The sequence below is a fragment of the Copadichromis virginalis genome, linkage group LG1, assembly GCF_057382275.1.
Source record: "Copadichromis virginalis isolate Kocher_CV1m ecotype Utaka linkage group LG1, C_Virginalis_male_GT1.1, whole genome shotgun sequence".
Classification (NCBI taxonomy): Eukaryota; Metazoa; Chordata; class Actinopteri; order Cichliformes; family Cichlidae; genus Copadichromis; species Copadichromis virginalis.
Window position 1 is genome coordinate 28,621,149 of NC_140618.1, and position 27,294 is coordinate 28,648,442.

The 27,294-nt window shown below is 41.9% G+C and overlaps 1 protein-coding gene across 3 annotated transcripts; it reads right to left on the reverse strand.

The window, feature by feature from the left end:
* Positions 1-1,264: 1,264 nt before the first annotated feature.
* Positions 1,265-16,596, reverse strand: mapk6 (mitogen-activated protein kinase 6). Of its 3 annotated transcripts, XM_085458115.1 has the most exons (9): positions 16,379-16,596; positions 14,895-15,092; positions 11,746-12,659; positions 11,305-11,622; positions 5,247-5,391; positions 4,709-4,873; positions 4,377-4,572; positions 4,082-4,199; positions 1,265-3,712 (listed from the first exon to the last, which is right to left on the reverse strand). In XM_085458115.1, exons 3-9 carry the CDS (start codon positions 11,980-11,982, stop codon positions 2,615-2,617), a joined length of 2,277 nt encoding a protein of 758 aa, XP_085314241.1. In that variant the 5' UTR covers positions 11,983-12,659; positions 14,895-15,092; positions 16,379-16,596; the 3' UTR covers positions 1,265-2,614. The 3 variants fall into 3 exon arrangements, with proteins under 3 accessions (XP_085314241.1, XP_085314240.1, XP_085314239.1); XM_085458114.1 differs by lacking the exon at positions 14,895-15,092; XM_085458113.1 differs by lacking the exons at positions 14,895-15,092; positions 16,379-16,596 and adding an exon at positions 13,429-13,868.
* Between the last annotated feature and the right edge of the window lie 10,698 nt (positions 16,597-27,294).

Below are 27,294 nucleotides of genomic sequence, written 5' to 3' on the forward strand. Positions count from 1 at the left end.
GAGGAAGAACCGCCGTTTACGCAGCATCCCTCGCGTCGGTTATCTGTCCTTCGCTACACCACCACACTCCTCTTCCCCTATCACAGACAGGCTGTTTCCCTGTGATATGTTCATCCAACTGTTGCGCTCAAGTTCTATAAATGTTTTTTACAATGTTCATGTTCATGACTTGGCACGGAGTGGCATTGGCAGATTTTGACAACTAGATAAACTGTTCTGCATGTGATGACATACACAGTGGATTAATGCTGCCATGTTTTGGAGAACAAAGCGTTTCTACTGCCAGAGAATAAATGAATAAAAACTGGGAGGCGCTGTCACAGCAAGAGGATCTCCAGGCGGGGTCCGGAGTTTCTCCCAGTCCCCGTGCCTACACAGAATCTCTCCAGGTAGTTTAATTAAGATGTGAATCGTCTCCGTTTTCAGCTCTTCGATAAACTGGAAGTACCCTGCCTTTTGCGCCATGTAGCTGGGATAGGCCTCAGCTCCACTGTGATCCTGGACATCATAAGCAGTTAAGAAAATGGATGACTACAAACTGTAGACAACCGTGTTTAGCGACTAAAACATTTTCCAATGCTAAAAGAGAAATGCCCATTCTCGAGCACAAGTACTAACTTGTTTAGAAAGATTTGGCTTTAAGACAAAATCATGCCATCCAAGAATATGAACCAAAGCATCCCAATCAGCCCACTGGTTGATTAAAACTGGCTCTACCTCACTTAGAATCACTGCCTTTAATGTGAGCCAGACAAGCTTGTCTTTGCACATTTTAGTACACCCACCCCCCAAAAATCCAAACAACCCTACGATCCTGCACGATTGATGTGAAAATGAACTGTCAGAGTGACTTTGACAATGTCACCACACCCTACAAAAACCTATTATTTCTCCACAGTCCGATTTCATCTCGTGAAGTTGTTCCCTAACAGGAAGTTTGGAAATGTAGTTATGCTGCGTCGGTGTTAGAGAACAGGACTGTAGAATGGAAAAGTACTTGTCGTGTAATCCTGCTCGCTTCTCTGTAGCATTTTATATGAGAAGCAGGTGGAAACCAAGTTGGCAGCTTTGAAATATGGTGGTCTCAACCAGAGCTACATTTAGCTGGTGATTCAAATCCCGTGTCCCCAGCACTTCCAGTGAAATCCAGTCTGCTTACTTGGACTTTAAAAGTGGCACGTAGATTTGGCGGCACGTCTTCTCCAAGGACCAGGTTTATGACGGGGCCAATCCCCGATCAAGAACAAGGAAGAGGAGGCTAAACTCTCTGCCAATAATTTTTATTGAGATATTTTGTAGAACAGGGGAACCAATGATTACAAAAAAAGTCCGTAAGTGTTCTACATGCTACACCTTAACCTAATTTCATCATGCTTGCCTGGAAAAAGTACATAGAAATTTAACAAACAAAAAACAAAAAAGTACAATTAAAACTGACGTACATTATACTCACCATTAACTGTACCTTTCTCCTGCCTCCATGCACGCAACTTTAATTTTATTTTATTTTTTTTACATTTGGATAAAAAAAAAATTAAGACTTTTAGGCGCTTCTTTAAACCATAAAATAATTTTTTTCTCCACTAAAGACAAAACGCACCCATTTTTTAAAAAAAAGAAAAAAAAAAGATATCCATTAGAACAGTATTGATGGAAAATGGAAAGCCTCGACTTCAACATAACACATGAATATGCATCCTACCTTAAAACAAAAGAACACTTGCACGCCCGTATAGTGCCAAAAATGAAAATGGAAGTCTGCCCAACTCCTCAAATCTTCAATAATCACATTGAAATAACACATTTTGATAAAATAAATAGCGCACATTTTGCTAGAAATAAATAAATGATTACTGAAACACCTCACTATGTTAATTGCTAAAGTGAGACAGATTTCATCTACGCGACCACTTCATTTCATGGTATGAGGATGGTCATGTGTGTAAAGCACTAGTGCGGCTTCGAGTGTCTCTCGCGGCTGTTACCTTGAGGTAGATAACACATTTACATTAACGCCTACGATAATGGTTGCTGCTGGCATCATGTGTCAGATTTACAGTATGAAAGGGTTTTCAAGGAAGCTTTCTTCAGGGAAAAAAAAAAAATGTCAGAAGGTCAAAGAATATTTTAAAAAGAAGGAAAAACAAAAAAAACATGACGAACAAGACACCCCACCCCAGGAAAGGCTGTTTGAGAGCACTTTAAAACCCCACAGCAATGTTAGCGTCTACCTTCCTTCTTTATGTCACACCCAGAACGGCCAAACTTCATCTCTTAAATCCTCTCTACCTCATCCTCCCTCCTCTAGATACTTCTTTCCCGCTCCTCTTTCATCTACAGTACTTAAATGTGCGACTGACATGCCAGTATAGCAATGAGGGTGTAGACATTAACCCATGAAGGCCTGGTGATCAAGGCTCAGAGTGATGATCAAAACTCTTTAAATAAAATCACCCTTTTCGACTCTTTAAAAAAACAAACAAACAAACATAATAATAACAAAAAAAAGGTATGAAATGATTCAAGTACAGTATACCATATTATTTAAAAAAAAAAAAGCAACATAAAAACAAAACTGCCTAGATTTTGCACTGTGAGGAAGATATACATTTCCTTAATTAAGATGTTTGAAGATGCTGCTGTACGTTTTGTGGGCAATTTGTGGGGAGCATTTGACAGCGCAGGGGGTGAGGGACGCCTGGATGGATTTTAGAGGCAGTTCATCAGTGCTGTCAAAGCCAGGAAGGGCCAGAGAGTCCAGCTGCATATTGAGCACAATCTCCGTGCTTCTGTCAAGGAAGCTCTCGTCTAGCTCTCTCACCACCGGGGACCCAATCTGCGGGCTGGCAGTCTCGGAGACGGCTTCTTCCCTCCTGCTGAACAGGTGGTCCAGGTAGCTGGTGTAAGGGCTTTCCTTCTGGAGGTGGTCCTCTTTGCCAATGTCCCAGCACGCTTCGTCTATCAAAATGTCATTCTCTCCGACCGTGTCCCCAGAGCTCTCCCAGGGGCGAGCAGGCCAGACGCAGTCCCCGCCGACCACTCCCAGCCCTCCGCCACCTAGCTGGGCGAGATTTACCAGGCACTTCTCCTCCTTCTCCTGACTTATGGACTTGGACATAGAGGTTGAGCGAGGAGCCTCGAGCTGGGAGACAGAAAAGTTGAGCTCGTTCAGGAGGCCCACCTCATTCAGGAGCCCCACATCGTTGAGCAGGGTCACCTCCTGACAGGGCTCCGGCTGCAGGCTCAGCTTGATGGTGCTGGCAATGAAGGAGTCAAAGTCAAAGCCTTGGTTCTGCTGGCTCTGAGGCTTTTCCGTCTGGTGTTTCTCTTGCACTTTGTCCTTCTCTACAGGGCTCTTCTCTGCCTCCTTTAATGCGATCTGAGCCTTTACCAGCCCGTTCTTCTCGCATTTGCTCTTGGACTTGCGGTCTGCCTTCTCCTTGCTCTGCTGCTCCTTCCAGTTGGAGAGGTCGATGATAAGCTTGGGTTCGTAGTAGTGGTTGACTTCACTGTCTCTCCAGATGAGGTTGTCCAGGTAGGAGGGCGACACAGCCTTGTAGTTACAGGTGTGGCTACACTGCAAGTCACAGTATTTGTTCTCGTGGTGGTCATCCTGCCAAGATCTCTCTAGTGGGAATGGGGTTGAGTAGTCGAAGGACGGCTCGTCCAGGAACTTCTCTCGATCTCCATCAGCATATTTACGAGGATCCACCTAGAAAAAGACAACAGCTACCTTTCAGAATCTGATCATTTAAGTCAGTACTGATTTAAATCCAATTTATATTAGTAAGGAATGAGCTCTCTTGCACCTAGCTTTTTTCAGACATGGATTAAGCCTATCCAAACAAAAATACATGTAAAATTCAAGGAAGGCCGCCTCTGAAATAATGTTTATTTATGTTAGCAATAAAGCTCAATCTATGAATGGGAACCCGGCCTTAAGGCTTTTATTGATGTATACCGCTTTAAGATCAATCCAATACTTGCTTCCTTGCCCAGAATTAATCACCCTTAAGGTTCTGAAAAAGCAGTGAAAATAGTTTTGATAGTAGGTTTGAAGCGTTTGTCAAAAATAACTCACCTGGACGACCTCTTCGTCCGTTACATCGGAGAGTGCCCTTGGGTCAACCTGAACTTCGTCTGGGTCATGGGTGCTGTGCAAGTGCCAGTCAGCTTCTGAGAACTGGCTCTCATGATACCTAATGGATAAAGAAATAGAAAGACTTCATTAGCAACAGTCATATACAGACTAAGTTTGCAAATAAACTCTAGTCAAACAGTGAGAGCTGCTCACTTGCAGCAAGCACAGCAAAACAAATTCCGCTGAAGTTAATCCCAAGAGAATATGTGAGAGGGAAATAAGTGAGAAGGCACACCTGTCACAAGTGTGGCTGTGGCTCTGGTCCATGAGCAGGATATCATCTACCTCATCCTCAATGTGAAAGGGGTGCAGAGACACAGGCTCATCCAGGGGGAAGGAGTAGTCAGCCATATAGGGGTGTGCCAGGGCCTCTTCCGCAGTCAGACGATCCATGGGGTTAAAGGTCAGGATCTTCTCCAGGAAATCAAGGGCTGTAAAGGAGAAGGACAATGAGATTATCAAGCTGGAAATACGAGATGTGATCTATGAAGTACACGACCATGACCCTGGGTTCACAAGCACTTCATAAGGCTCCAAGTACTTCTGATTAATTAAAGTGGTACTTACCCTGCGGACTGACATCAGGCAGCAGTTTGGCCAATGGTGTGTGAGGCTTGGTCATGTCATTGCGGATAAAGACGGGAATTACGCTATGGAGCTCCTGGCGGTCTTCGTCTCGTAGTACAGGGATTGACTCCAGGATCAGCTGCATCTGTTCCAGTTCGTGAGCTCCTGAAACAGCAAACAGAAATATTATGGAGTTTTTTAGAAGAGAACCCATGACTCAACTTCTGCATGACTGAGGTTGTTTGAGTGAGGCAGCCTCGATTCCCATGATCTGCTTCAGATCATGGGAATTGAGATTTCATTTGCCTTGTGGTCAGCTCAAGGCTGTTTTAACAAGAACAGTCTCTCCCTGCACCGGCTGAATACGCAAAGTCAAACCAGACTGTCTGGTTTACCATGTGTTTAACAAACAAAATTAGCATGTGTGTCATCACACCTATACTTGACATTTAACTCTGTCACTTGAGCCACCTTAAAGACTGATTTTACACAAGGTGTGAGGAGTGAGTCTGACATAACAAACTGAGTCAACATTTACCTGCAAACAGGGTTTTCCCTGTGAGCATCTCAGCAAAGATGCAGCCAGCAGCCCACATGTCGATGGCTTTGGTGTAGTTGTTAGGAGAGAGCAGCAGGCGAGGAGATCTGTACCACTTTGTGACAAGACCTTCAGAGAGATGGCCCTGTCGTGGTGGGAAACCAGACATTAATTGTAACCCTCTAAAAAATACATTACAGTACTGGAAATAGTGCAGCATTATCATTATTATTATTGTTATTATTATTTTTTTATGAGTGACAAGTTACTTTCAGTTTGTTTTCATTCAGAGGTAAGATGCTCATAAGTCTGCAGTGATTCACAATAAAAGCTATGTAGAGCTGGGCGATAGAACGATAACGACATGTATCGCGATATAACTTTTACTCGATAGAGAAATTAAGCTATCGCGATAGACCTCGCCGCTCTTGTCCTCAAAAATAAATAAATAAATAAAAGGTCAGCCAATCCAAATTAAGTAGCGCAGAGCCGAACCAATCACAGCCGCAGCGTCACGTCGCGTGACTTGTTACGTACAGCACAAGTGCCAAGCCGCACGTGTGTTTGTTTGGGAAGCAGCCAGCGGGTAATGGAGCCAGCGCGTAATGGAGGAAATGAGTGTGCCGACTAGAAAAATCAACCGAGCGTGACCGAAGAGAAAACAGATGATGGTTCCAATGCCGGGGGGATTGTCAAACGGAAGAGCCATAGAAGTTCCGTAGTGTGACGGTATTTCGGCTATTTCAAGTCTGACAAAAAACAGAGTAGCGTGCACTGTAAATTGTGCCGAAAGCAAGTCTGGAAATACAATAAACTGGTGCATGCGTCACACTGTGCGCCACGTTATTGTTTCGGTGAAATGAATTTCTACAATACTGTTAATTCTACTCTCTGCAGTGTTTAAATGCTTACATATACACACAGTTACTGTCCGTCCACACATACGACTCGGTTCTGCTTCTATGCCCCAGCTTTGTTTACTTCTTCCCACCGAGGCTTCTAGACTTCTGATTGGCCAACATTTCTGCACGGTTAGGAATCTAGCGCCACCTGCTGCTTTGGCATGTTCATAGCAGCGTTTTCCTTCATTTCTGCCTTTATGTGTGGACGGGATTATTTTTTAAAACGAAAACGAAAAATCTCCGTTTTCAAAAATACCCGTGTACGTGTGGACGTAGCCTCAGTCTCTGACTGGAAGCGCTAATTCGTCATTCGGCTTTTGTCAGACTAAAGTAACTGTTAAAACTGTTTGAAAAGCTAAGCTATACAACAAGGAGAGATTGAGAATTTCCTTTTAGTTCTCAGTTTATTTGATATTGACAAAAGTTAGTCAGTTTTGTCTGTTCTTCTGTAAAACAAACTAAGATTTATTTTTAGAATTAATATTTTGTTTCTAAGTGGAATTGACAATTTAGTCTGTTTTGTTTGTTCTATTTTGAAACTTAAACGCTTTAGCGGCTGCCTTTTGTGTAGTTTGCAATATTTGCCTTTATTTATCTGAAAAAGTCTCATGTTCCTTAAGTACATCTACCCTGTTGAACTTATTATGGGAAATAAATATTTAAATAAAAACAAGCTGCTGATTATTTCACATTTTACTTGTGAGCAACGGCACATTTAAATCTTACAAATATAGTTATTTGGCTTATATCGTGATAGATATCGTTATCGCCTGAAATGAAAAAAAAAAACATATCGTGATATGAAAAAATCTCATATCGCCCAGCTCTAAAGCTATGATTACCCTTGTTTCATGTACCTCCACGTTTGCCACACAATACAGGTAACAGGAGATGTGACACTATCCTGCAAGTCTGTGCTAAACATTCAGAGCCCTGTGCCATCTCCTTAACAGCCGTACTCTGTGCTGGTCACGTACACCACACAGCATACAAAGACCCCCCGCCCAAAAAAGAAGAGACCAATGAAAAGAGGGGAGAGCAGGCCATGTCAGCAGTCTGAGCAGGATAATACCCCACTGCCACTAACCTGCACTCAAACAGTGCCTGACTAGTCACAAGGCCAGGAGGGCACCAAGCATAAAGGAAGCTGACCTCTGTATGTGTGTCTACACACTCAATGGGGGGAGGGGGAGTGGTAAAACAACACCCTTGCTGCGCTCTTTTTTCCCCCCCACATGGAGTGGTAGTTTGTGGGACCAAAATGGACTGCTCACCACTGTGGGAGGCTCCCATTTCTGCCCAAATTTAGCCACAAATACTTGATGTCATCCTATCCTTAAGTGCCTGCAAGCCCTTGTTTTGATGGGACCTATAAAGATTGTAAAGAGGTGGGGGGAATTAAGAGATAGTCTGGCACATAGACAGGTCATACCTAGTGACTGGGACCAGAACCCATTCTGAGAAGCAGCTGGTAAAGCCGACCTGTGAGATTGTGTTTACGGGGGAGAAACACACACAACCAGCTTAACAGAGAATGTAAATTAGGTTAGCTTGAAAGAGTCATTGCAGAGAGTAAGGACAATGCGTAATGGACTCTGAACTAAAAGGAACAGATTAAAGTTTGCCTACCAGCTAAGTGCATAAAGTGCATTAGGTGAACCTTCCAGCTCAATTCTTTTACAGATTTTCAAGCGGACCATTCACCATAAAGCTTTAAAGCATTAACAATGTCAGTACCTCCAGCAGCAGCTGGTGAATAACTTCACTACTGGATCTACAACAGCTCAGGCTGACATTTAATGATTCACAACTAGGCCTCTCCATGTGACAGGCTGTGGTTAGTCAGAGCAACCTCAAGCAGGTTTAACCAGATGTCAGTAAAGGTGGCTTCTGGAGAATCAGAAAGATCCTCCCCCACCTCCCAATCCAGGATAAAGCTGTTGACCAAAAAATAAGTAATCAATTTTGTTGCCAATACAGATTCACTTCCGAGTTCAACTGTCAAGTACTAAATGAGGAGGATGTGCGCCTAATAAATAAGAAAAAAAAAAACATTTCCATCTGGATCTTTGGCTTCTCTGAATAATTTGTGATACATCTGCTTGCTGCAGAACAAGATTAAACTACTGTTTAAAATCAAGAAAGTACAGCGTGGAATAATCAAAACCAGCTCTCTAAAACTCATTGAGCCTGAAGTCAACTTTGCTGCATTTATTCTGAATCTTGTAAAGTCTGGCACCAGACAGGCCCAGTGGTAGCTAAATAACTGGGTCAAGTATGCTTTTTATTGCAGCTGTGGCTTAGAATTGTTCACTTTGATGAATGTGTGGCAGAAACAAACCTTGTGAAGGTCTTTTATAACATTCCTAACAACGTCACGGCTATCACCTCTATAGCATCTCAAATTACTGAAAATTATACCAAACCACAGGCAAGCACAAGATCACACTTTTTCAATATTCAATAGTCTGACAGGCAACATGCAAACAACTGTTTCCACAGCACAAAATTATGCGAATGTCTGACAAGTTTGCCACTTTTTTCTAGGCGTCATAAAAAGACAAACCTTTAAATGGTTTGCCAAGCCAAACGATCTCTCAGTGATAAATCACAAGAATAGCGAAGACTAGACTGGATGTCACTTCTAGAGAATGTATTTTTGACACACTCAAACTGCTTAACTTAGACACACAGTAAAAATTGTTAAAGCCTCAGCAATTCTTGTTTAAAACTGTTAAAAGCTTCTTTGACTGACTTTTGGTTCAGCTTAGTCTCTAGCTAAAGTTTGGGACAAGACTGAAAGCGAACGCAGGCTTTAGATCAGCTTCAAATAAGGCTCTGAGCAAGGCTCCCACAATGAGACAAAGGGCTGGCTGGGAAAAGGAGGGGAACTGGGGTTGGAAAAGTTGGATGAGTACACGTGAATTTTTGTCATTCTTGAGTATGAGCCACTATTAGGCGAGACCTCAAAGCTCACAGAGACAGAAACTGTTTCCCCACAGAAACAGGTAGTTGTGCTTAAAACAAAGCTATGCAGGATTATTAAAAGCCTAAAGGGAACCATGAGCTGTTGATGTCTTTTAGCCAAGGCATTATAAGAAAGAAAAAGCGTGGGAGGAAAGGATTAAACAAACGCCTGGTGAATGCACCACTGATGCATGAATCCAAGATCACATTACCGAAGCTAAACTAGAAACTGAAGTTCACTTGAAAAATAGAGCTGTTTTTTTTTTAGAAATGATGTTATTCAAATACATTGCACTCCAGCACTGCGTCTCGGACCCTATGCTCTAAGTAGAGGGTGGTCGTGAAAGAGCATTTGCCCCCCAGTGAATGTGGCATGTGGTCAACAGTAAAACCAACTGTTTTTTTAACACCTTCACGCTGTGCCACTGGTGTGTTATCTGGGGGTGCCAAGTTCATTTTTAAACACGCCTCATTTGTTCTTAGACACTCACTTTAAATGAGTCTAGGAGCCATAAAAAGGTGGTTGGTAAAGATACTAGCTTAACTTTGCCCCTTGGTACAGCTATTATCACAAAAACAATGAAAAACCCCAAAACAAAAACAAAACAAACAAAAACACAGTAAGGAGAGCTTCATGGAAAACCAGTTAGTCAATCTGACTATAGCGTTTCCATCTTTGAGCAGCAGTAATCTGCTGCAGTACATCTTTGAGCTCTGACCCCAGGCAAGCAGCTTAAGGAGGGAAAAAATAAAAACTTCTCTAAAGCATCTGGCCTGCTACAGACACTAAACTGTGAAGCTCTCATTCCTTCCCAGCAACTATTACCTTACTCTTCCTAGTGCGCAGTGACATACTGTCTCAAAAGACATGACTCATATGAAAACAGTCAGAGCTGAAAATGTGACTACATGACCAAAACGCAGTTTTCGTATTTAACTGGCAATTAAGCCAGTTATGGTAAACAAGGGTGCGTAAGTCTATTTCGAGGGATGCATTGTGTGGCAGGAGCCTGGATGAGTAATGGATATGAATGAGACAGTACCATCCAGTGAGATCACCCATCACTTGAGCCCCATTTCCCTTCTGTGACTAATCCGAGACACATGCAAGCATCTGACCACCTTAGCGCCTCAAGAAGATCCGGGCAGAGACACAGAGGGAGGGACAGGCTTCCCAACCTAGATTTCCTCACATTACACCACCATATGGCCATCAACTGGAATTTCCTCATCCCTTTATAAAGGTGACAGCAACACACAAGAGCTACACAGGCCTCCCACGTGGCTGCAATTACACAGGCTGATCTATACTCTTCTCACACTGAAGACAGAAACAGCTTCTTTAATGCTACAATTACATTGCTTCACAGAACAAAGGTGGTTTTATAGAAAGCATTAAAATGTGTGCATTCAACAGATGGCGTGCCAGCATTTGGCTTTCTAAGCACGTGTTTACAGTAAGCATCTTTCAGAAACCAGTGAAAAGCCATGAACAAAGAAAACAGCAAGGGACACAAATGTCTTCACTTCTAAAAGTCTCATGCATGAGAATTTGCTTATTGGAGCAATGACCTCATGCAAAGAGAACTCATGCAAAGCATCCTCCTTTCAGATGTAACAAATCCTCAATTTTTATTTTTTAAGAGCAGGATGTCCACAACAAATTTTTGCAGCCTCAAGCCTTCGTCAGTTTTCTCTAAAAGCTGATGGAGGCGCAACGTTGAACTCTTCCGGTTTTGTGTCATTGTGAAAACATTACACCCCCCCCACACACACACACACACACACACCCACCCTCCGCTGGAGATCCTATTGTAGCACGTCTTAATTAAGCCACATTATCACAAACTAATCTCCAATTCTTATCGTCTATACTTTTACATAATGGAAAAAAATGTTTCCCACGGCTTTGTTTTCAACCCTCACTTATGAGAAGGGAAGGCGAGGCCTTACCTCAAGGAACCACATCCTTTCTAGCTCACTTCCTGCTCAAAAAACTGCGTCACCCTGGGGAGTACCACATTACTGGGCAATAAACATCTCGTGTCAGAGCAGCAGAGCACTCGTATATGGGCAAAGAGTTCACCAGCGCTGCTATATTTGTTCTGCTTTGCGCTGTAGCCTGTGCTGCATTATAACCACCCATCATAAACCACAGCAGACCAGCAAAACTCTGCAATTGGTCTTACCTTGTGAGAGTAGTGAGGGTCCATAATGCGTGCCAGTCCAAAGTCCCCGATTTTAAGTACCAGGTCCTCCGTGTTGACAAACAGGTTGGCAGGCTTGAGGTCACGGTGCAGCACATTGGCAGAGTGGATGTATTTAAGGCCCCTGAGGAGCTGGTACATGAAGAGCCGGGCGTGATCCTCTGAGAGAAGGCCCCTCTCCAGTAGCTGACACAAATCAGTCTCCATGTACTCTTGCACAATGTAGACCGAGTTGACCTCCGTAAGAGACACCACATCCTCTGTTAGCCTGCGACCGCTGGGGCCCAACGTCTCAAACACCTAGTTCCATAAAAAGGAGGGTATGTGTTGATCATGAAGTCTTTTCATTTTCTGTCACAGCCAGATAAAAAAAAGATAGCAACGTTTTCTCTTTTTTTTTAAACTTTGAACCTCCCAACATACCTTGACAATGTTGTCATGGTCGAGGCGTCTGATAATCTTGATTTCCCGGAGGGCGTGCTTGACGCTCTGGGGGTCAGTCAAGATAATTTTCTTCACGGCTACACGCTTGTCACAGTCAGTGTCAACTGCTGAGAACACGAGGCCATTCCCTCCATAGCCCAGAGGCTTCAAGTCCATGTAGCGAGAACCCAGGTCAAAGCCGTGGATGTTCATCAATGACTCAAACTTCTCTGCCATGACTTTTTGTTTTTGTGGGCTTCTACACCAAGCTTCTGCTATCTCTAATGTTAATCCTCTGGCCCGTTTCAAGCCCAATTTTCGCACTTAACAGAGGAATCCCCGCCCCCCCCCTTGCTTCAAAGGTTCCGCTGACCCCTGTACAGACGACTACCAAGTCACCCCCTCTAGCTGTCACTGTCAGATGCAAGGTTTTAATGTGTAGTCAAAGTTTCCTTCCATTTTGAGTAAGGAGAGAAAATTTTAAAGTTGAATTCATCCTCCAATCCTGAATGTGTGGATATATTTAAATGAACAGCTCTAAGTAAACTAGTGTTTGCAGACGGCAAATGGAATGGTCTTTGAGGCAAATTAAAGCGCACTGGCACGATCTTAAACTATAAAAGCACGTAATTGCATCCTCACAGTGCAAATACATTCAGTGTATGACTGGTCCTGAGCAGCTTCATGTGAGTAAACGCACTGCTAATTCTTTTCTTTCTTTCTTTCTTTTTTTCCTTTGTAAATATATGTATAGATCTGTCTGTGTAGTTTTCCTGTCAATTCACGTCGTCTATAAAAATTGAAATGAGTCTGGCCTTTAAGTCTCTAAAGTAATTCCTCAGCCTCAATGATCAGGTGGCTCTAGCTCGCCACAGTCGCAATCAAAACTATCCTCCATTTTACTTGGATATAACCTGAAAGACAAAGAAAAACAAAACAAAAAATAAGTGTGAGAACACATGTATTGTGCCAGAGCAAACTGGGTTTGAGCCCATCATTTGACACATTGTTTCCGTCTTCTATGAAGATGTCTCACTCTGTAAGGCTGACATGTGTTAGGGATTTCCATTAAGCAACAAGCTGCCTCGCTCGGCCGGCTTTTGAACGCGGTGACATTACGAGAAGCTAACCCCTCCCCCGCTCCAGTGACGCGCCTGCTAGTCCGGTTTTCTAGGTATCGTTAAAATTAAAGAGATAACATTTAGAAGCTTCACGAAGATCAGTATCCACGAGAGTACACGAATACTACACATTAAAGACGAATAACCGTGTTCACAGCGCCTACTTTTGGCCCTCGCCCGGTCTCTGTTGACTAGCTCGCGGGGGAGAAAAAAAAAAGCGAAGAATGGCAGAGTAACGGCAAGCAAGCGAGAGACCGCCGTTGATCTAATTTAGAACATAACCACGACCACCCTTTGACGTTAACATGAGCTAAATTATATGTGGAAAACATATCTCACTACATCACTCATTTTATATACTTAAAAAAAACATCAAGCCAGCGAGAAATGTGCCGACAGCGCGAACAAAGGGATCGTTGTTGGCGGAGGCTTCTGACTACGTGGTACAGCTTTCCTAGCGCTAAGCAGCACAAAGCCGACGTCGATTAAACGGCTCGAATAACAGCGAATCCAACATAACATGTACATAATAATCAGAATCTATATATAACATGTTACTCACGGTCCTTGTTTGTTGCATTAGGCGGGCTATAGTTTTAATCAAACCCAGACGAGGTTTGACTGCGATCCGCTCCCGGTGCTATGCGGATCTGTTGCAATCGCCATTTAGGCTAGGTAGAGAAAGGCAGCAGCGACGTCACAAGGCCACCTTCACTGACTGTCGGAAAGATGTCTACTACGACTACGAGTCTTCAACAAACAATTTATTTTTACTTATTTGTTGTTTTCCCCAGCTTTTAGTTGCATACTAGCAGTTATTTACAAATAAATATTCCTGATTTATTTTTAAAATTATTATCAACCCACTATTACATTGATAGAGTACTGTAATTATCTCTAGTTCTAATACCCTAACCCCACTCTGGGTTCACTGGGTTCATTATTCAGACAAGAACATGCAGTGAGTTGGCACTGCTTCATAAATAATGAAGTTTAACTTAGATCATTTGCATTCTTTCTAAAAATCATGAATTAATCACCTCATGTTTCTGATCATTTTTATTATCACAGAAACACAACTGTGTCATATTACTCATAATACATGTATTGATATTTTAGCAGTGTAATGAACAATTAAGTTGGTAAGCAGCTGAAATGTCAGCAACTGGTGATTGAATTGGTTAAAAAGAAATAAAAATAAAAACACAAAAAATAATCTATTGTTTCCAGCCCAAAACTTTGACAGTCAGATATATCTGTATCTATATTTATAGGTGGAGCTGTATGCTTCGAGCAGTACTTGAATACAGCAGGAATCATTCAAAACATTTGAAGTTGGAGTTCATTCCAACTCAGTGTTTGTGTTTATAGTCCAAGTGATAGCAGCACTGTACCACAGGCAACCTCACCATCACTTACCTCATTATCACCTCTTGATGCATGCAAAGTTCAACCAGCCGTAACTGCAGGCCATTTTATAATAGACCAACCCCCAGAAGTAACAAACCTCTAGAAAGAGTTTTTTGTTTTGTTTTGTTTTTTGTCACTTGCTCTATTATGCAACGTAAAATGAGGATGCCACAAGATAATGGACCAGGAAGAACATTCTTTACCCAGCCTATTTGATCTCCTATCTGGAAATCTGGGGGGTGGAAATACTGCATTATAACCTGCAGAGCAGATACAGCTGTTCATTTTAGTTGAAACACCTCAGTGCATCATTTGCTTACACTTTGCTCTTTAGTATTTTACATTTAAAATTTGAGTTGTCCTCCAAATAGAAAATCATTGCCTATTTATTGCCTCTCAGAATTTCTGTTGAGAAAGCGTCATCCCTCTATTTTCCAACCATTGTTAAATTTTACTCAAGGCAGCATCAATAGTACGAATGGTATTATTTGTCTTTTCTTTGCAAAACGAAGCTGTTTTCTAGCTTTTTGTTTCATTTTATTTATTTATTTTTAGTGACGCGCAGTAGTGGTCTTGTCAGTGACTTAAAAAAAAAAAAAACCCGGACAGGTCACTCACATGCGCCATGCGGATTTACTCCCTTTGGCACCGACAGGGTGTTTCTCTTTTAGCGGCCCGACATCACGTCACATCAGATCTCCGCGAGGATTACACATCCCGAGGAAAAGAAGTGAAGAAATCAAATACGGCACTGATTTGATTCCCTCATTCTACGGATGGTCCCGCGGAGCGCCCGGTCCTCCCTCTCTGTGGATGCTGTGAATGGAGGGATGGAGAGGGAACGGGTGGGTGTGCAGGAAGGAGCATCATAGCCGCAGAAGTCTACATCAGCATCCGCATGCAGACCATGTGAGTGCCCATGTGTCCGACAATGCGGCTGGCTCTTACGGGCCGGGGTGGGCTCTGCGATGGAGAGAGAAACTACATGCTGCCGGAACGTGATGCGACTGAGAGAGAGAAATGTTGGGAAAAGACATGATATAGTTCACCGCTGCTCTGAACATCAGATTACGATTGGGCTATATGTTACCCCGTCCATTAATGCTCCCAAAGACGTAGAGCTATGTAATTACGTACTTTTATCAGCTATATTTTAAAAGCATAAAGACCTAGCTGAGGTGTATTTATTTATTTATTATTTGTTGGTTTGGTAAATCTATTATTTATAAGCGGCTTTTCTAGAAAAGATGAATGAAACTGCCTTTAGAAATTGCATTGAGTGTGCTTGTAAAAAGTGATGCAAATGTTCAGGTAGCAGCTTCACTGTCTTTGCTCCAAGTCACTTCCTTTGAGCTGATCAGGTAGAAATCAGAAAGAGAGAACTTCTCTTTACTGACATCTAGTCCTTTTGCACTTAACTCACTGATTGTGTGCGATATGTTGTCCCTCACCCCCACGAGTACTCTTTTCTCTGTTGTATAGAGCCAAGAATGGAGGTCAGAAGATAAAGTCACATATTGTGTCTTTCATGAGACCCTGCCCTCACGTTTTGATCACGTTGGAGACAGAAGATCCGGACTTCTGTTACTTACATTTCAGTTATTAATGATATATCTCCGCAGGGTCATTACACTCTGTGCTCCGGGCTTCCTCTCTTTTATCATGAGATATAAGAGAACTGTTTCTCCAAGTCTTACACCGAAACGTCAGACTGAGATGTTTTTAATTTACTTCTGTTTCTGCCAGTCTTTTAATCATTGGCCCAACACAAACACAGCACTATTGCAGTCCATCAGTGTTGTTTGCTGCGCACAGAGTGTCTCATGTATGGAAAATGAGTGTGTGCACATGCTGTCAACCTGCTTGCAACAGTGGTAAGAGTCTCTTACTAAAACACACACTTTCACCTTTAAAGAGTATCTGAGTTTATCTCAGCTCCATTTCTGGACATTGCTATCCTCCTGCATGCATCCCCTGTTTTATTATGTTGAACCTGTTCTTCATTTATACAAAGTCTGCACAAAAACTAAAATGTCCTCAGCTCTTGTCACTCTCAAGCTTGCTCATTCCTTTATGAAAGAAAAAATCTTCTGATCTCTTACCATGGCTGAAATTCTCCAGTGACGAATGGAGCAACATGGTGCCTGAGTCAATAGTCCATTCAGAAGAGTATGTTTTATGTCCGTCACTCCTAGTCCGAAAGGCAGAAAGCTTGAAAGACCCAGTGCACTCCACCGTCTGTTTATATGTGTGTGAATGTATTCTCAGAGCCTTGGCGGTGTGTTATCCTACTCCATGTGCCTCTGGTTGTGAGGTGGAGCTCCATGGAAAGTTAATATAGGCCAAGCCGGAGAGGGGAGGAGACTGCACTGTGTATGGCTTGGCCTTAGACAGAGCAGTGTGTCAGACACACCGAATCCACCTTTCTCTGTCTCTCTCTCTCTGCCACTTTTCTTACTCTTTTCTCATTCTTAAAAAAAATCCCTGTTATTTTCAGACCTGCTCACTTGTATTTTGTAAAAAGAAAAAGAGTTAATTATCTGTAGCCTGTCCTGAAATAAACTGTTGCTTCTAGGCAAGACACTCAGGAGTTATTTGTCTTTTTTTTTCTTAAAAAAAAAAATCAATTTGCTTAAATGGGAGAAAACAGTTTTTGGTCACACATTTCAAACCTTGACTATCAAGTCATTGTTTGCAGACAACCAGACTAGATACATCTGCACAAAGAGACCCTTTTATGTGTGGGCATGTGGTGCATCCTTGGATGTCCTCTGGGTTTATTGCTCTCTTTCATTGTCTGTTTCAGTAAGGGTGTTCGTGAACTTGTGAATTTACAAATGCCAGACATCAGTCTCTGCTGATTCTACAGGAAAAATCATTTCCAGTTTTTCTCTTGCCCCACAAATCTGGTTTTGCCTTCCCTGAAACCTGTGTCTGTTCTCTGCCTAATCACAGCATCTCCCCAGGTCTGCTACTTTTTGGCGGTGCTCCTTCCTCTGTCCTGTCTACTTGTCGTGCAGCACGTCCTGGTGTCTTGACAGGCTGGTATGTTTGGACTGTAAGGAAATACGTGCATGCACATTTGTTTGATATCCAAACCAGACCGTTGCAGAGTCTGGACCAGCTGTATGTTATCAAAATATGCATGTGAGAGCATGAGGTCAAGCTGTGGGTTAGGGGTTGTTTGCCTATATTTTGCTTTCTAAATCGTCACTTGTTTGCGAGGAATTAATCAATGGAGTGTAGTGCTTATGCTGCAAACTTGTGCGCTGCCATGAGCATTGCCTGCGCGAGCAATGCTGCGCTCACTTGATAAACAGCGTTGATTAATTAATCACTGATTACCCTGCCTGAGTGCAGTGAAAAACCGTTACATAGCGCAGCTTACAGAAGCAATAAGTCCTGCTCTCGGTAGACTGACCAGCACTAATCTCTGATGCTTTTCACTACAGTGTCCTCTGTTATATAACAGTCTGCCTCACCGGAGCTCAAACTAAGGTGCAGAACGGCTCACAAAGGAGTTTCAACTCCCGCACCCTTGTAAATGACCATATGACCACAGGACGTGTACAGCAGCTATAGTCTGGTATTTCACAGTGTTGTGAAAGAGGCTGTGAAGTGTTTGTCATTGTGTCTCCAGTGCAAGGGGCAAATGTGTTTATGCAATGGCATGACTTGCATATCTTGACAGAACAGGTAGTTCTGTGTTTTAAAACCTTTTTTTTTCCTTTCGTGTATCACTTTATTTCCAAAGCTTGTTGTGTTTAAATTAAACTGAACTTCACTGCTGCACTGCTGCTCAAAGGTAAAGCAGCCAGCTGTATTGAAAAAGCACATTTCATGCATACAGGTAGTTTTGGGGTGCTGTAAAAAAAACAAAACAACACAGAACAAGTCAACAAATGCACTTTTTTGAATTTAAAAGGAAAAAACTTCAACTTAAAACCACATGAGGGCACAATAAAAAAAGTATGTTTATATAAAACTGAACAATAAAAATAATAATCCACTGACGCTAGAAAATCCAAGTGTTTGTGAACTGTCGGTCTGTCTTCAGTCTGGATTAAAGGAGCATATTTAACGACACTTAAGTTCATGTCAAGGACAGATGAGTTCTCATCCAGCTGTTCAAACGATTTACTCCAGCCGGAGATTGTTAGTGGGATGTGACAGTACGATTACGCAAGACACAATAGTGCCACCACCACTAGCATGAATCAGGCTGTTCTTTTTATTTCGTGGTTCAATTCTAAGATGAGACCACACCATGTGAAGCGTGTCTTCAGTATCAAATCAGCTTTGAAATTAAAAGATTGCAGAATGATATCTCTAGTGATTTTTAAATTAACACAAATTTCATTCATCGTATCAACCGCATGACCAAAAAGTGTGTCAGAATGAAATCTCTGCTTTCCACAAAAGATAGATTTTAAATAAGTCAGAAACTAGAACTGCGTGTCTGCAGATCATAAATGTGTAATCGTTTTGTTTTTTTTATCAGCATCTTTTCAGTGCTGTATTTTTGGAAGCAAAAAGTGCGATGAAATGCGAGGAGAGGAAAAGACCATCTGCCTTTCCTTTTCTTTTTCTCTCACCATCTGTGAGTGGAGAATCCTCACACGCAGGATTGCTGGGGGTATGAGCCGTCCGTTCTCTGATGTGATATAACCTGTTTTGTCTGCTCCTCGCCCGCCAGAGAAATGACAAATAGTACATTCTTGGGATACTCTGAAGTGAAATGATTAAGTGATCTGGCAGGTACACTGTGCGTATTGTGTGTTCTGTGTGCTTGATGTGATTGGATTTGTTTGTTATGGGGTCAGAGATAAAACTGGGTGTTTGGCGGTGATGTAAGAGGATCAGAGGCCCTGGAATCTGGAAGTTTCTTAACAGCACTAATGCAGAAAGCATTCACTGCTTATGTGTTTGAATGTATTCAACAGGTTCAGGTGAGACAGATTATTAAAAGCCACTGTCCAAACATCTGAAGCCGTATGGCAGGATATTATTGCATAATAGTAATCAAAAGCAAATAAAAGAGTAACCGCTGTATTGAGCAAGAGCATGTTGATTATTAATAGATTAAAATAATTCCTCTAAATGAGCCGGGATTCTGAGTACACCATAAACCTGAGACGAGGTTCATTTCAAGGTAAGTTGCTAAATGTTTGATGACACTTGAGTGGAAAGTTTTTTTTTTTTTTTCTTTTCATGGCAATAAAAGCGTAAAGATTAGCAAACAAGGTCAAAGTCAGATGCTGACCATGTTTTACGCCACAGCAGTGCCAGAACAAATCCTGAAGGAGATCATAAAGCCGAGATAAGAGCATGCTGTCCACAGAAGACTGAGGGAGAGCTGGACTATGATAACCATATGAAGTATGACACACCTGCAAATGAAAAAGCTGCGTTTAATATCAGACATCTCGATGTGTGATAATGATACAACCACACACCTTTGTCCCGTCACTGTCTTTTTACTGTCTACAAGGTCTTATTACTCATAATATTTGGGTTTAAAATAAGACCAAGGACATCCTGTGCCATCAGTAACTCTCTCCTGTCTCGAACTTCTGCATTCATCTCCTTCAGTGTGATTTTTTCACGTTTACAAGCTGAATCAGATGATTTTCTAAACTCGTCTATCTTGTCTTGTCTTGTCTTGTCTTGTCTTGTCTTATCTAAAATGTGTTTATGCTTATTTATGCCCAAAGGGGTTATGGTGCAGTTAGAAGACTTAATTTTGAATAATTACATAAGATCATCCTCATCTTTCCTCTCTGACTTTCCATCACACACACATTTCCATTGTCTGACTTTAGCAGCTCTCTCAAATCCTCGGCAGCCGCAGCATCAAGCTTCTTATCACACATCGGGGTCACAGCAGCGATGGGCATGGGATTAATTGGCTTCCTCTGTCACACCAGCATTCTTTAAAGACTGATCCCAGATGAGCCTGAATCTCACTTCAGCTTTCCCATCAACTAAACCCTCTCTTATAATATCTCAAAATTCAGGGGCATGGCAGAGTGGCTGGTGTGTTGTTGAGAAGCAATACTGGGCTATGAAGCCAACCAAAGCGTTGAGATTACTAGCATATAATCACACCTCGCTGTCAGTGAATAACGCTGCAGCTGCTCTTACCGCCCCGCTTTCTGAGCCCCCCTGCTTTGGCTCTGTGTGTCTGTCACTGCGGATCTGCGGATCGATGTAGCATTGGGGGGGGGCAGGGTTAATGGGAAGCCCGTCTGGCCAATCTTGGCCTCACCTAGCTAGGCTGTCACTGGCATCATCCCACCTTCGAATACAAATTATTGGATAAAAGGGTTTCACATTCCTCTGCTGGGATTGGCCAATCGCATCGCTGGGATGACATCACAGGCCCAGTGCTGCAAGAAAATGCTTAGGGGTCCTTGTCTGAGACAAATCCTCCAAGGATATGCTGGGGTTTGAAAGTCAATATGAGCTTGTCCGTAAACACAGGCTTGAAAGGATAAGGGTTAGCCACAACAGGCACGTCTGTGACATCTGATTGATTGGCCTGTGTAAATCATCAATTATTAACTTGCTCTACTATGGCACGATGTGACCGGAAGGTGGAAAAACACCTTGCTGTTGTTTCAGGTCGATTGCACTTCATCCCTCTCTATCAGAGGACACTGAACTCGGGTTTGTTTTGCAATAACATGTAATCCTGTACCATGGAATGCCACAGCTCTTGGACCAACTGAGGTGTGTGCTCATTGGGTAATTTAGAGCCTTGAGAGTGTGCTTTACATGCGTATATATTTTCTTAGCTGCACTACATGCTCCACAGTACACCCTAGTGTGGGCTGAAAGCTTGGTGCAAGGTTTTTCAGTGGATAGGTCATTGCAGTTCAGTTCATCTCTGTTCCTCTGCACTGCTGAGGAATATATTGCATAATTAAAGAAATACAAGTGAAAAAGGCAAGGCAAGGCAAGGCAAGTTTATTTGTATAGCACAATTCAACAACAAGGTGATTCAAAGTGCTTTACAGAGACATTAGAAACAAGAACAAATAAAAAGCATGATTTAAAATTGATTAAAACAAGCAAACAAACAAACAAACAAACAAACAAACAAACAAACAAACAAACAAACAAAACAGTATATAAAATCAAAACAGATAAAATCAGAACAGTAGATAAAATCAGTAGTTAAATGTAAGTTTTGAAATTTAAGCTTAAAGTGTGGATTTGGTGCTTTATTCAAATGCAGCTGAGAATAGGTGAGTCTTCAACCTGGATTTAAATAAACTGAGTGTTTCAGCTGATCTGAGGCTTTCTGGGAGTTTGTTCCAGATATAAGGAGCATAAAAGCTGAATGCAGCTTCTCCGTGTCTGGTTCTGACTCTGGGAACTGATAAAAGACCGGATCCAGATGACCTGAGGGATCTGGATGGTTCATACTGGGTCAGGAGGTCATTGATGTATTTTGGTCCTAAACCATTCAGAGCTTTATAGGCCAGCATCAGAACTTTAAAGTCTATCCTCTGACGGACAGGCAGCCAGTGTAAGGACCTCAGAGCTGGACTGATGTGGTCCACTTTTTTGGTCTTAGTGAGGACTCGAGCAGCAGAGTTCTGAATGAGCTGTAGTTGTCTGACTGATTTTTTAGGTAGACCTGTAAAGATGCTGTTACAGTAATCAAGCCTACTAAAGATGAATGCATGGACTAGTTTTTCCAGGTCCTGTTGAGACATCAGATCTTTTATCCTTGATATATTCTTGAGGTGATAGTAAGCTGACTTTGTTATTGTCTTAATGTGTTTTTCTAAGTTTAGGTCTGCATCCATCACTACACCCAAATTTCTCGCCTGGTTTGTGGTTTTTAGATGTATAGATTGAAGTTCTCTGGTGACCTGTAATCGTTTTTCTTTGGCGCCAAAGACTATTACCTCAGTTTTGTTTTTGTTTAGCTGGAGAAAATTGTGGCACAACCAGTCATTGATTTCCTCAATGCATTTACCAAGAGCCTGTACAGGGCCTCGGTCTCCTGGTGACATTGTGATATATATTTGTGTGTCATCTGCATAGCTGTGATAGTTTATTTTGTTGTTGTTTATAATCTGTGCCAGTGGGAGCATGTAGATGTTAAACAGAAGGGGTCCCAAGATGGAACCTTGGGGAACTCCACATGTGATACTTGTCTGCTCAGATGTGAAGTTACCTATTGATACAAAGTATTTCCTGTTTTCTACGTATGTTTTGAACCAGTTTAGTACAGTTCCTGAAAGACCTGCCCAGTTCTCCAGTCGTTTGAGTAATATGTTGTGGTCAACTGTATCAAATGCTGCACTGAGATCCAGTAAAACTAGGACTGACATTTTTCCACTGTCTGTATTCAGACATATGTCATTAAACACTTTGGTCAGAGCGGTTTCAGTGCTGTGGTTCTGTCTAAAACCTGACTGGAAGGCATCGTAGCAATTATTCTGTTTTAAGAAGTAACTGAGCTGTTGAGAAACTGCTTTTTCAATGATCTTACTTAAAAACGGGAGATTTGAGATCGGCCTGTAGTTGTTCATTTGTGTCTTGTCAAGATTGTCCTTTTTCAGTATAGGTTTGATTACAGCAGTTTTTAGTGATTCTGGAAACACTAAAAAGGATTAGGGTTCTTCTGTTGGACCCTTGTCTGCCTTATTCTTATCAGGGAGGATTACATGAGGCCATCAGGCAGTGCAGACTTCACCCAAAAATCCATTTAAAAGCTCATATGAGTTTGCAGTAGATTTGGGTTAGATGGGCTATAGGATAGTCCAGTAGTTACATAATGCCAGACGACAGCGAGTGCCCTGCCTACCCTGCAGTGCTCCCCTCTATTCACCAGAACCATTTCTCTTTCTGTTGAAATGAGCGAACCTCCACTGACGTAAATGCCCCGGTAATGACGGACAGATCAATAGAGAGGCTTTTGCTATGTGAATGTGCGGTATGCAGTCATGCATGCCTGGATGTGTTCTATATATAGCTGCTAATGAATGGGTGACTTTGTGGATAAATCAAGTGCCACAGACAAATCAAATGCTGAAGTGGCAAGTGAGGACTGATTCCATCATCCGTGGTAAATCCATCCACAGACCCTCAGGCAATGCAGACACATTATAAATACTTTCTCTCTATTTGTCCACATTTAAATTGTGAGGTTTTGCGTACCTGCAAAGAAGCTCAGGTGGTTTTATAGAAAAAAAATTAATAAATAAGGAAATCCTGCCTTTCCAAGGGCATCAAGTCTTTTTAAAAAAATATTTTTTCTAGCGTTAGATAAGAAGATCAGTATCACTCAAATCATTGTGGTTATAGTGTGAGGCTCATGCCAGCAGTTTGATAGCTTAGCTAAGCAGAGATGCAGAGGAACACAGCTAGTCTGGTTCTCCCCAAGGGTTAAATAAATTAGTAAACGAATAGAAAGCTATTAAAGCTACTAATTACCTCCAGCAAGGAGTTTATGTGTTATATTTTTAAAGAAAGTATTGTCAGGATAATACAAGCTACCTGGTTAGTTAGAAACCTGCTGTAGGATAATACTATAGAATAAGACCAAGATAGTTATATCCAGTTACCTACAAATCAGTAATTATTCATCACTTACTCCTACATGGCAAACTGCTTTAAAAACAATAAAGAAAGCAAAATGAATACATAAAAATTACAATACTATTGGCTTAAAAGTAAACACTGCCCAGACAGTGAGCAGGTTTGTGCTCTCAAAATGCTCCTTGTTAACATTTAAATCTTGTTGGTATAATCTGTGTAAAATAACAATAATAACAATTGTTGTATAAAAATGATAGTAATGATAGCAATGAAAAAGGCAACCCGGGCAACATCATTGTATTTTCTGGTGGGAAGTACTGTTATGTAAACTTTAGTTATCAGACAGAGGTAACATCACATTTGTTCTAGGATAGGATTTTATTAAGTAATCCAAATCCAATATTTTATTTTTTTTGCCATCAGTACAATGATTTTGGGTTTTTTTGTTGTTTTTTTTAATCCAGTTGGGGGTCAGAGGATATCCCTTCTGACATTGGGCATAGTGGGGCACGTCCTGCACATTTCTTTATAGCACAGAGAAGCACATGGCCACTGCTAAGCAATTTTAGATCAATTTTAGATTGTAATTGATAATTGCAAGTTAGCTAACATGGATGGGTTTAATCTAAAGAAAACCCACTCAGGCACAAGGACAACATGCAAACTCCACACAGAAAGGTAAAAACCCCAACCAAGTGCACGAAATCCATCCATCTTTGTTTCATTGCATAACTGGCCTTAATCATGCATGAGCAGCTGAATTCTGTAGGCTGTGCAGAGGAGAGGAAGGCAACAAAAGTATGTGATGTAAGGTGGCAGCAGCGTTTTGTGTAGAAAGCTGAAACAGACACAGACGAGAAATCCAAGAAGGGAACGATCATCACTTTCTACACTTTGAGGTACACATGCAAATTGCTTCGGGTGATGCGTTGAGATTCAGTCTTTCATCAAAAGGCCGATGACAGCCTGTCTTTAGGTTTATGTGAAGGCCTGAGACTTCTTTAGCACAGCTCTGCTTCTCTGCTCTTGCAAACAACTATTACCTTGCTATAATGCTTGTGTGGGAGGAGAGTGTGAGAGTCTGTGACCTAGAGACAGACTTCATTACTATGCACAGAAAAGAAATGAGGAACTGGCCCTTTTTTCACCATCTTTGAGCATCTTTTTCATGTCTGCTCTAACAAAACGTCATGTTAATTAACATATTTTGCAGGAAACTGTTTGCATAAAGCAAAAGCAAAGAAAATATTTTAAATGAATAGGAAGACCATTACAACACATTTCTTTAGCCCAACACGTCCACAATACTTGAACATACATGAGGTACAAGTGGGATTTTGGCTGCATCTGTTATTTAACAATAACACCAGCAGATTACGCAGTGTAACGAGACCATTTACCAGAGTGTTAAGCAAACATATCCTCAGGAGTACTAATGAGGGCCTGAGGGAGCGAATGATGAAAGACAACAGAGACTGATGTGAGCACACCATGTCTGTGCGCTGCTCTTTGCTTGTAGACAAGCATCCTCGTTCTTACAGAATGTCCAGTTTGTCGATTTAGCTGGAAACAGAGCTAAAAGCTGTAAGCAGTCTACTTTACCAACAACATCTAAGTCCTCACCATCATGTCTAATGCAAAGTGTATTATACCTACACACTGACCTTTACAGAGAAAGCACTATACACTATACATCCCCACACAAACTTATATTAAACTCATATCCTGTTAAAGAAGTTAAAAAAGCACTTTCAGAACAGGCAGGACAGCATTTCATTTCCTGCTTTTTTGTCTTTGATGCTTTTTTGTGTGTTAGTCAGTGTTCCAGTTCATTTTTTAACCAATCAGCATTCAACTTTCAGAATTCACATTCATCAGGCTATGCATTTCCCCATAATCCTTCATTTTGTGTAGCCAAATACCCACAGAAATGCACACAAATTCACTACCATGAATTCCACTTTACAGTCATTGCTGTTCTTACGTGGTAAGTCATATATTTGCATTGGCACCCTGCTTGAATCATCTTTTTGTCACGGTTTGCCGGGGCAAGCCGTGTGGAATATGAAATAGGACCCAAAATGCGGCAGCTCTGGTGCAGATGAGTGTTTATTTACAGGGGTGTGAGTACAAACAGCGGTGGCGACAAAACATGAAACCGGAAACCTAAACTGGGTAAACTAATAAGACAAACCAGAATGAGGATGCAGGGAGGTCCGGAGAAATACATACGGGGAGACGCGGGGAGACCGAGGGGAAACAACACAGACGAACCAGCGATTACCAAGACAGAAAATACAACTTAAATACACTCAGAGAACACAGGGAGATTACACACAGGTGGGAGACACAGCTGGGAGTGATTAACATGACGAGACCAGGGAGGCAAACTGAAAACACTCACATAAGACGCAGACCTTCACAATAAAACAGGAACACACGGGGGGGAACAGGGTAAACACCAATTAGAGAACAGAACCAAAATCGCGAAGAGAAAACACAAAACGCTGGGTCAAAAGGACCCAGGATCATGACACTTTTATTGGACCAACAGAAACACATCAGAAATCATACAGTAGCTGTAACAAGGACATTCATCTCTGTCTTTGGTCTGAATTCTCTGTCTTTGGCTTGGGCGTGGGTACTTGCAGATAACTCCATCCTCTCTCTCCCAAAAAAATGTGGCCACACAGATTCGATAGCTTTGTCTACTACAGCACGGCGTTAGGCCCTCTCTCTAGGCAGAAGCATACCATGAGAACATGGAAAGACAATAAAGTGAAGTATAATTACCAACCTGTCAGACAGACTTGGGCAGACTGGCACAGACTGGGGGGGGTGAACGACAGGGTTTTTAGCCAAGGAGACATGTCATTGCTGGCAAGAATGTGGTCTGTCTGATTAATCTGGTAACCAGCCAAGAGAAAGAAGTGCTGACACAGGAGTTGCTGGGTAGTACTGGCACTTTTAGTGAGCAAACACGACAAAGAAAAAAAATCATTTTAGGACTGAAGGAAAAAAATTAAATAAATTGTTTGTCTATTGTAGACAATGAAATAAAAGGTGTGGCTGCCATATCTTTTCTAAGAATTGCAACCACAAACAGTATACAGTATAGCTATTTTTAACAATTTCCCATTTGCAACACATTGTAAGAGTCCATAAGAGGTCACACGGGTGGCGACCTGCAGCATTTGTGGTTGTTTAAATAATCATGAACGAAAAAGGCAAAGAAAAAGGTTTTTTTAAGAACGTGAAAGGTTACGCTTTCTGCACAGTTCAACGACCAGCACATCCTGGTCCTGGTTCACACTGACAATGACACTAACAGTTATAAATAGAAAACAAGGCTTCTGTGTTGCTTTCAAGTGCTTGTTACATAAATGTGAACATCAAGTTAAGCAAAAAGTAATAGTGGAAACTGAGCCCTCTGCAAAACGTGCTGCTCTTCCGCTTCAGG

Bases quoted from the DNA above. Each gene is read 5' to 3' on its own strand.
- mapk6 (XM_085458114.1), bottom strand. From the start codon at position 11,982: ATGGCAGAGAAGTTTGAGTCATTGATGAACATCCACGGCTTTGACCTG. The intron at 4,874-5,246 runs GTAAATGTTGAC...TTGCTGTTTCAG, and splicing joins AGGGAAAACCCTGTTTGCAG to GAGCTCACGAACTGGAACAG. The intron at 3,713-4,081 runs GTGAGTTATTTT...GTCTTTTTCTAG, and splicing joins CGGACGAAGAGGTCGTCCAG to GTGGATCCTCGTAAATATGC.